A 9,109-nucleotide genomic window follows, 5' to 3' on the forward strand; every position below is an offset into this window, starting at 1 on the left:
CAGCAGTTTGATGGATAATTCCACTTTTCAAACCTATTTCTGCAAAATGAGATTTATACTCTCCATCCCTATCACTTCTTATCTTTTTCCCAACTGATTTTCAACTTCAATATTATATTGTCTAGACGTTTCTATTGCTTCATCCTTACATTCAGCAAATAGACATAGTCGTTTCTAATGCAATTGTCAATGAAAGTTAATACTTTTTTCCACCACGAGATGGTGTTGACTTAATATCACAAATGTCAGTGTAAATCAATTCCTAAGGGATTAGAATTCCTTTCAACAGATTTATAAGAATGCTCAGCATACTTAGATTTCACACAAACTTGACATTTTTTATTTATTGCACTCAAAGTTAGACAAAATTCTAAGTTGATCAGTTTTCCTTACAAGGTTTTGTAATTGACATGTCCCAAGTGTTCATGTCACAAAAAGTTTGACTCAAACAAGTAAGAACAAATAAAAATATTAAGTTTGAAAAGCTCTCCGCGAGGTAGCTTTTTCTCACAGATATTTGTTCCTATTTCTTACAATTTTGTATGACACAAACATTGTTTAGAGTCATCACCTTGTCAAATGCCCTTTTCAGCCGGGACCTTTCCATAACTTTCAATTTGATTGTTATAGAACTACCCATGAACAAAGTTTCATCAGGTCCAATAAAGGCAATATAGTCCAAATATTTCTTTTACAAAACATAACGAATAACTATTCACCAATATTCATGTTTATCTTTTTTCATAAAAAATCACAACATTTTAAGTGACACTTTTTCATAAAAGAACACAATTATTTTGAACAAGTATATATATAATTTGGCAGATTCATACTTGTCACATCATATACTAGTAATAGAGAAACTCAACAACCACAATACCTAATATACTCCAAGAATTTTGTGGGTCTAACATAATACAAAAGTATTATTGAATTTCATAACTTTCTCCAAAATTAAATTAGACACCAAGTCTAATTTTATCTTTATCATAAGCAAAGAACCCCCACATTTTAAATGTGATCTCAAAAATATTTTTCAAGTATTTGAAAATAGTTTTTCCACATATTTTTCCAAACTATCAAAACGTCACTGGCAGTATGAAACTTCTTTGGGAAATATTATTCTACAAAAGAATTATATTGCTTCAATTCTCTTTGACAATCTTTACATAGTGTCAAAGTTCATTCCATAGAGGCACAAAATCACAAACTCTAAGTCACTGATATTTTTTCCTCTATCACAAATAGACATAACACTTCATATTTAGAATACTAACAATAAAGACAAAAATTTTTTTTGTACAATTTGTTTCTATATAACAGTGAAGTTTACAGAAAAGTCAAAAAGTACAATATTGACTTATTATGTGAAGTTTTCATATTTTTCAAACCATTGCATAGTCTGATTTATCCAGAGTAGAAACTACAAAGTTTTTAGTCTACAAAAATCAAACACAATCAAATTTCACATGGAGTACAAAAACTACAAAAAAAAAATTTACTCCAAACATAATTAAACATATTCTTTATCACATAGAAATGTTTTTCTTTTCAAATAGTCTTCCAACTATAACATTTTGACATACTATTTTATCAAACAAAAATGTGCATCTCTCATTTTGCAAACTAAAGAATTTTAAAGGCAACACTATTTGCCAAGCAAAATTCATTCCACAACAAATGGTTTGCAAATCTTTTTCTAAAGATACACATGATAACAAATCAAAATTGTTAACTCTTAAAAACTATTTTCCTCCTTAGATAAATAATAAGAAGGTTACCTGGTGTAATCTTTAACCGGAATAGCACCAATTTTTTTCTATACATTCTCACATCGACCTTGCTAAACAAAGCATCGAATTCTGGAGAAGTAATGCATTAATCTTCTACTTTCATGATCTGTTTCTCTCAATCAGTAGAATACAAGAAATACCAACAGTATAATAATTTCCTTAAGATTGTTCGTCATCCTGTATTCCTAAGATACTTAGAATAAAACTTTGAAGAACTTGGTAAGAAACAATAAAGTTTAAGAACATTTTCACAACTAGAAAATTAAAACTAGTAGAGAAACTAGAATCAGAAACAGATTAGAAAAAAAAGGAAATTATTCCCCTCTAGTATCCGAGGTTTGATTTGGAATATGACTACCCAGGATAGAATGATCTCAATCACCAGTGTATTGATACCCAAAACGCTGGTGTCAGCGAACCACTCAACGGCAGTAAAGTATACTTAGAATACTAGATTTAGTAGTAGAAGGAGAAGTCCAGAAAATTTTTCTTTTTAAAATTAGAGGAAATCCTTCAATTTATAAAAAATAGATGATAGTGTGAAAAGGTTCTTATTGTGCCTTACTGGAAAGGTCACAAACCTTTGAAAAGTCACAATCTTTCGAAAAGGTCACCACCTTTCATAAAAGTCACAACTTTTCATAAAAGTCGCAACTTTTGATAAAAGTCACAACTCTTCATAATAGTCGCAACTTTTCATCAAAGTCACAACTCTTCATAAAAGTCACAACTCTTCATTTTCCATTCACACCTTTTAAAACCCAACAATTAGTGGATTCATATGTATTTGAGATACATAACAAATCTCCCTCGCCTCACTTGCCTCTATTCCATCTCACTCGCTACTTTCCTATGTATTTGGTATCCCCAAGTACATGTGAACCACGCTAGATACATACATATACATGTATCTAGTGTATATCTAGTGTGATCGCACGTATCTAATATACATGACTATCTCACTCACCTTCTCCCTATTTTAGTGTACCTGGTTACAAAAATGCATGTATCTAGATGTATCTTCCTTAATATATAGTAGAAAACTCATAATTAGCGGTAAGATACGTAATTATTTGAAACTATAGATATAATTAGTATATATAATATAGATATATGTCTAATAAGATAGTTTTTCCAAAATATTTCATAGCTAAATGCCATTATAATTTTTTAGACTTGACATATTTTTATAAAAGTAGACATTTACACTTGACAGAAGTGTCTTGACATGTCTCCATTATACCTAAAATGAATAAATCAAGAATAGAGCTAAAAGATAAAAAAAAACAAATAGAAGACTCCATAATTATGAAGTGAAAGAGCAATAAATTATGGACTGACAGTCTAGGGGTGGGGGTTGTATTTATTTATTTATTTTTTAAAGTTATACTTTATAATTTATAAAAAAAAAATTATACATGTCATTTAGAGGGTGGTTTGATTGACTTAAAAATTGGTCAAACCTACTTTTAAATCAGTTTTTGACTTCTGAAAATGTTTGACAAAATAAATAACTTAAAATAAGTCAAAAATGAGTTAAAATAAGTTAGGAAGTGTTTGACAATATAAAAAATGACTTAAAATAAATCAAAAATTAAAAGTAGGTCTCCCCCTACTTTTTATTTTTTGACTTAAAAGTCATTTCAATTTGACTTTTTATTTTTGATTTAAAAGCTACTTTTTTCAAGTCGATCTAAACAGGCTATTAATTAGTCTATTTAACACATTAGAAGTTGCTCTTATACATATTGGTGCTTAAAAGACACACTTTTGTAAAGTTCAAATGTCTATCTGAATACTGGCTAAATTAGACTACAATCTTGTAAAAATATCAAGTGTAAGAGGCTATATATATATATATATATATATATATTATATAAGTACCTACCGATATCCTATTGTGATTGATTTCATTCTAACTATTCTTTTCAAATTAATTAAGTCAACCGTCCAACCTATTAGTGATATTATCAATTATGGATCTAGATTCGCACAATTTTAAAACACGTCTCTAAGGCCTGCTTATTTATATACTCAATCTCTTTCTTGTACTTTTGTCGATGTGAGACTTTTTATCCTAAGTTGGGACAAAGTAAATTCGAGCAACAATGTTTATATTTTTGAGGTGGGGGGGGGGGGGTGAGGGGACGTTACAACGTCAAAAGGCCTATATAAAGAGAGACTATATGCATACAAAGTCTTATTCATTCTATTCTACTACTACCATTAAAAAAAAAAACTAGCAAAAAGACTTAAATCACTATTTTTTCCGGCGAAAATGATCACCGCCGTCAAGATCCAAAGGGCCATGGGGCTAGCCACCGTGTTGGCCATCGGAACATCCAATCCTCCCAATTGTTTTGATCAAAGCACTTATCCTGATTATTATTTTCGTGTCACTAATAGTGAGCATAAAATTGAACTTAAACAAAAGTTTAAGCGCATGTGTAAGATAATCTACTATTCTTTTATGGTACATATATTGCATTTTACTTGAAGATTAGAAATGTATAAGGGTATATAAAGGGATTAGTAACATCTAACTAGCTATATATGCATTACTTTGAAGATTTTGGATTCAATAAAAGAAACAAATGCATGGGGGACATGCACCATCAACACCTGGGAGCAATTCCGGGAGGAGTTCAAGAAAGCCTTCTTCCCTAACAACGTCATCTATGAGGCGAAGCGCAAGTTTAGGGAACTGAAGCAAACGGGTAGCATCCGTGCATATGTGCAGGAGTTCACTACCCTCACGCTCAAATTCCTAACCTCACGGATGATGATATGTTGTTCCACTTCATGGATGGGCTACAAATTGGGCCAGGACGGAGTTGGAACGTCGGCAGGTCAGGACCATAGACGAAGCCATCACGCAGGCCGAAGCTTAACAGACTTCAGGCAGGAGAAGCCCGACAGAGCCAGAGGAGAGGAAGCAAGAGGTAGTCATGACCATGGTGGGGGAGATCGTGGCAAAGGCGAGGAGCAGTGGCCACATCCGAAGAAGCATGACACTTACAAGTCCGATGGCAAGAAGTCTGGACGTCATGGCAACACAGAAAGAAAGATAGAGGTTGCCAACAAAGGTGGCTGCTACATATGCGGCGGGCCGCATGGTTACGCAAAGTGCCCCTGAACCTGAGAGCCTTGGTGCTATCCTGCGAGAGCGGAAGGAGAAAGACGCCCAGGAGCAAGGACAAGGCGAAGGGACGACGCAGTTAGGCTTAATAAGTCTATGCGGGGCCATCACGAAGCAGCCCGAAAGCCAAGGGAAAGCGGCGCGCAGTATGTCGACCTTAAGATCAATGGAAAGCCCGCTTGTGCTTTGGTCGACACAGGTGCAGAGGTCAATCTCATGACCAAGACGGCAGCAACGAGGTTGGGGCTGAGTTACAGTCCAAGCAGTGCCCAACTCAGGACGGTCAATGCACCCCCGACCTCTGTGAATGGAGTCGCACATGGAGTGAGCATCACGTTGGGCGAGTGGCAAGGTAAGACCAACTTCACTGTCGCTCCTGTAGATCTCTTTGACATAATTCTTGGGCAGGAGTTCTTCCAGCAGTGCCACGCGGTGATCGATCCTTACCTCCAACGACTTCTAGTCATGGAGCAAGGAAGATCATGTATGGTGCCCATGGTCAAAGTGCCGAAGACGGAAGGACAAGTCCGGTTAACGGCCATGCAGCTCGAGAGAAGACCTAAGAAGAAGGAGCCAGCATTTAAAGCCACCATTGCAAGTTCGAAGAAAGACAATGGTGCAAAAGGGTCCCTGCCGCCACGCTCGAAGAAGGTTCCAAAAAGGAATAATGCAGTGATGCCAAAGAAGCCGCCGAGGCGCTTGCCTCCTAGGAAGGAGGTAGACCAGAAGACCGAGCTAGAAGCGGTATGGAAGACGCTGAAGGCATTGCGCAAGGGCCTTAATCGAGTTAATGGACTATTGGTCGCGCATGCACAAGGCTCGGATGACTATGTAGCAGCAATGCGACGCGGTCGTTGCATCAATAAGTGGGGGACAAGCCCTGTTCAGTGATGGGGCATCATGTCACGTCCCGCCACTTCGTAGTAAAATTTTGAGTCCGGATAGGGGCGGAAGGGTCTAGAGTTATGGAGAGGTTTCCGGAAGACTCTAGAACCCTTTAGATCATTCAAGAAGGCTAGAGAATTCCCTAGAATTCTCTAGAATAACTTAGAAGACAATGGAAGGTCCTAGATAGTTTCCAAGAAGTCTTTGGAAAATCCTAGAAAGTGTAGAACTTTCTAGCAAAGGGGACCAAAGTGTAAATAAGTTTAGGGACTTAGGAAGTAATTTAAAATTGTACTTTAGTCCCTAGGAGTTAGTATAAATAGGTGGTGCCATTCATTTGCAAGGCATCCATCCAACCATCCATCCAAGTGTAAGCAATCTTCCAAAGCCAATACAAAAGCCTTCTTCCAAAAAGCTCTCTTTAATCTTTCTAAGTCTTCCTTTACATTTCCTTAGCGGTCTTAGCATAAAGGGCTTACTTGAGCTTACAAGATCGGGAAAGATTCGTGAGTAAGTTGTCAAGTGCCGCACGGAGCTATAGTAAGACTCTAAGTCCGTGACAATCAGCTGTCATTGTTGGTTCAGATCCAATCAAGACGGTGGAGAGGCTTTTGTTTGAGCTAGTATTTGCAACACAAAATCTTCTTCCAGATAGTGGACATGCAATTATTGGTAACCTCAATGCTGCTCGACCCCACACCAAGCGAAGCGCTAACATCTCATCCACCTTCGACCACTGAAGCAAGTGACGATGACCGTGGCGAGGAGCCCATTGACGTCACACCTGGAGAGGAGTGGATCGCAAGGGTTGAAACGGCGAGGCAGGCCGTGGAGATATTAGGCCGACGTTTGAATGTGGCCGATGGTAAGTTCAAGACCCTCGAAGACTTTACCCTTGAGGAGACTGAAAACCTTCGCAAGGAGTTGGAGGGACGTCAGCGGGCCGAGTTCGAGATGAAGGAGGCTATCACTTCCTTGGAGTGTCGGCTCATGGAGGCGTTGAGCACGATTGACTCTATCAGAGCAGAATTGGGCACCACTGGAGAAGGCCTTGTCTGGGGAGTACTTTTGGGTTTTGGGCCTGGGGTCCCATAGCCAATATATTGACCAAACAATGATTAATTGAAATATCTTTTATCAAAATATCACGGTATACCTAAGTTAAATTCTTTTTATCTCTTTCTATCTAAAATAAAATATTGAATCGACTCATGAAAAAGCTTCTAACAACATAACAAAGCGACTTAAAATATTTCAAGTCATGAGTTCGACTCTTAAATTCGATTAGTGACTTTTTTTTTTATAATTGAGAATAAGTCCATCAACAATAATACACCAGCAATAAATATAGTCATATGTGGCTTTTTATTTCAGCAGTTTATTATGTAATTACAGATTTGTTGAATGTTTAACTCAAATAGCCCTTCCTCGAAGGTAGCTGTAGAGTTGGATGCTCTTTAGGTGTATTAATTTGGTTGTTAATGATAGTAATTACATTTGTTACCAAAAAAAAATATATATAGTCATGACTTAACATATAGAATATTAAGCTCTCATTAATCTGTAGGTTGCTATGTGGATTCATTAATGGAACTGATACAGATTTATATTAGTTAAATCAATAAATTTAACATATCGAAGGATTAAATCAAGAAAATAAAGTAAGGTACTATTTTGCCTTTTCTTTTCTTCCTCATTTTCCCTTCAAGTTATTGTTTTCTAATAATTTAAGAGAAAACTAGAAAAATATACTCCATTTGAACACTAAAATGTGCAAAATCTTTAAAAAAAACAAGAAGAAGAAAAGAAGACATGGACCTAAATCAATTATTGAGGCAGTCGTCCTTCGAAGTGTATATATTTAGGCCAAAATATTTACCATTACAGATAAAATCGAAAAAAATAATAATTTAATATAATTATCTTAAATTTAAATACAAAAAAAGTTAGTGATAGTAATTCTAAGAAATCACGATAAATAATTTAAAACACAAAAAAGTGTGACTTTTAAGAGGTACTTAACTTAGTTATGTGCTATAAGAAAATAGTAAGAAAATTAAAGCGAATAAACAATTCAAACTTCAACCAACAGAAATAGTATTAGTCTCAAGGTAACTAAATAGTGACACTATGTATGGAAGCAGGCAATACTCAAAACCTTCACTTGTGTCACCCAAATCCTTCCTTGATTTTGATTAAATTTTATTCAAAATTGTAACAGTCTGAGAAAAAAAGAGAAGATAATCAAAGAGTTTTTCTTTAATGTGATTTTTTCACATATATTTTAAATGTTTGAATTATAAATTATCATGACATAAAATATTTTCTTATATAGTTTGTAAATTTATATTACTTTTATTTGAAAAAATTCGAAGATTTTGTGATTGCATTCACCTTGAAATTTAGATAATTTTACTTTTGTAGGTAGTCCAAATGTGTTTGCATAAAGTAGGATTACTTGTCCACTTGAGTAATAATACAAGAGAGCTAGTCCCCGAAAAGGCTCCACCTGTAAGTTTCTTTGTCGTTGGAAAAAAATATCTCTTAAATAATATATTTGAAACCATTGAAAATGTGCTATCAAAGTGTGTGCTAACATATATATTTTCTGCTAGACAAGTGAATCTACATTTAGATTTTTTTTTACCCCAAAATATATATGTATGGTCCCTCCTCTGTTCGATCTCCGTATTTTTCGTCGTTACATCATTCAATATTTTTAGCTATGACTAATTTATTGATGAGTTAAAAAAAAGTTTTTATATGAGATAAATGCTTAATTTCTCTCTTGAGTTTTAAGATTTGTGTGATTATCGCATCACGTCTCCTTAGTGTAAACTTAATTTATTCTTTGCTGGTAGAAAGGAATACTAGTATGTTTATGTTAGAATAGGAAATTAGGAATAGGCTATACAATCCTATTAAAATAGGAATAGGTTTATACAAGCCTATTATAATAGGAATAAGAATACAAATAGGAATAAAAATAGTAAATAGTATTCTACTTGGTAAAGAATTGTATTTAAGTGTTTATAAATAGAATCTCAATGTAATAATGTAGACATAACAACAATTCAATAATAGTCTTTCCTTATATTTCTCACATGGTATCAGAGCCTCTACGATCTTGGTAAACAATCAAAGAGCTTCCACTGCCAGCGGGCGGCTATTATCCATTTATGCCGCCCGTCCGGCCAATGATTATGAAGTTGGGTCACCATGTATCTTTCTGGTGACTATTTTCTCATATCTAATTTGTGTAGCACCGTGCCATCATTCCGGTGACTACTTT

General features: G+C 35.1%; 1 protein-coding gene across 1 annotated transcript; it reads left to right on the forward strand.

Moving 5' to 3' along the window:
* Positions 1-5,028: 5,028 nt before the first annotated feature.
* LOC107061043 (uncharacterized) lies at positions 5,029-5,823 on the forward strand. Its single transcript, XM_015309739.1, has one exon. The coding sequence runs from the start codon at positions 5,029-5,031 to the stop codon at positions 5,821-5,823; it is 795 nt and encodes a 264-aa protein (XP_015165225.1).
* The last annotated feature ends 3,286 nt before the right edge of the window (positions 5,824-9,109 follow it).

This window comes from Solanum tuberosum, unplaced genomic scaffold (assembly GCF_000226075.1).
Source record: "Solanum tuberosum cultivar DM 1-3 516 R44 unplaced genomic scaffold, SolTub_3.0 scf00114, whole genome shotgun sequence".
In the NCBI taxonomy this organism is placed as follows: Eukaryota; Viridiplantae; Streptophyta; class Magnoliopsida; order Solanales; family Solanaceae; genus Solanum; species Solanum tuberosum.

Excerpts from the sequence above, each read along its gene's own strand:
- LOC107061043 (XM_015309739.1), top strand. The coding sequence starts at position 5,029 with ATGCGGGGCCATCACGAAGCAGCCCGAAAGCCAAGGGAAAGCGGCGCG.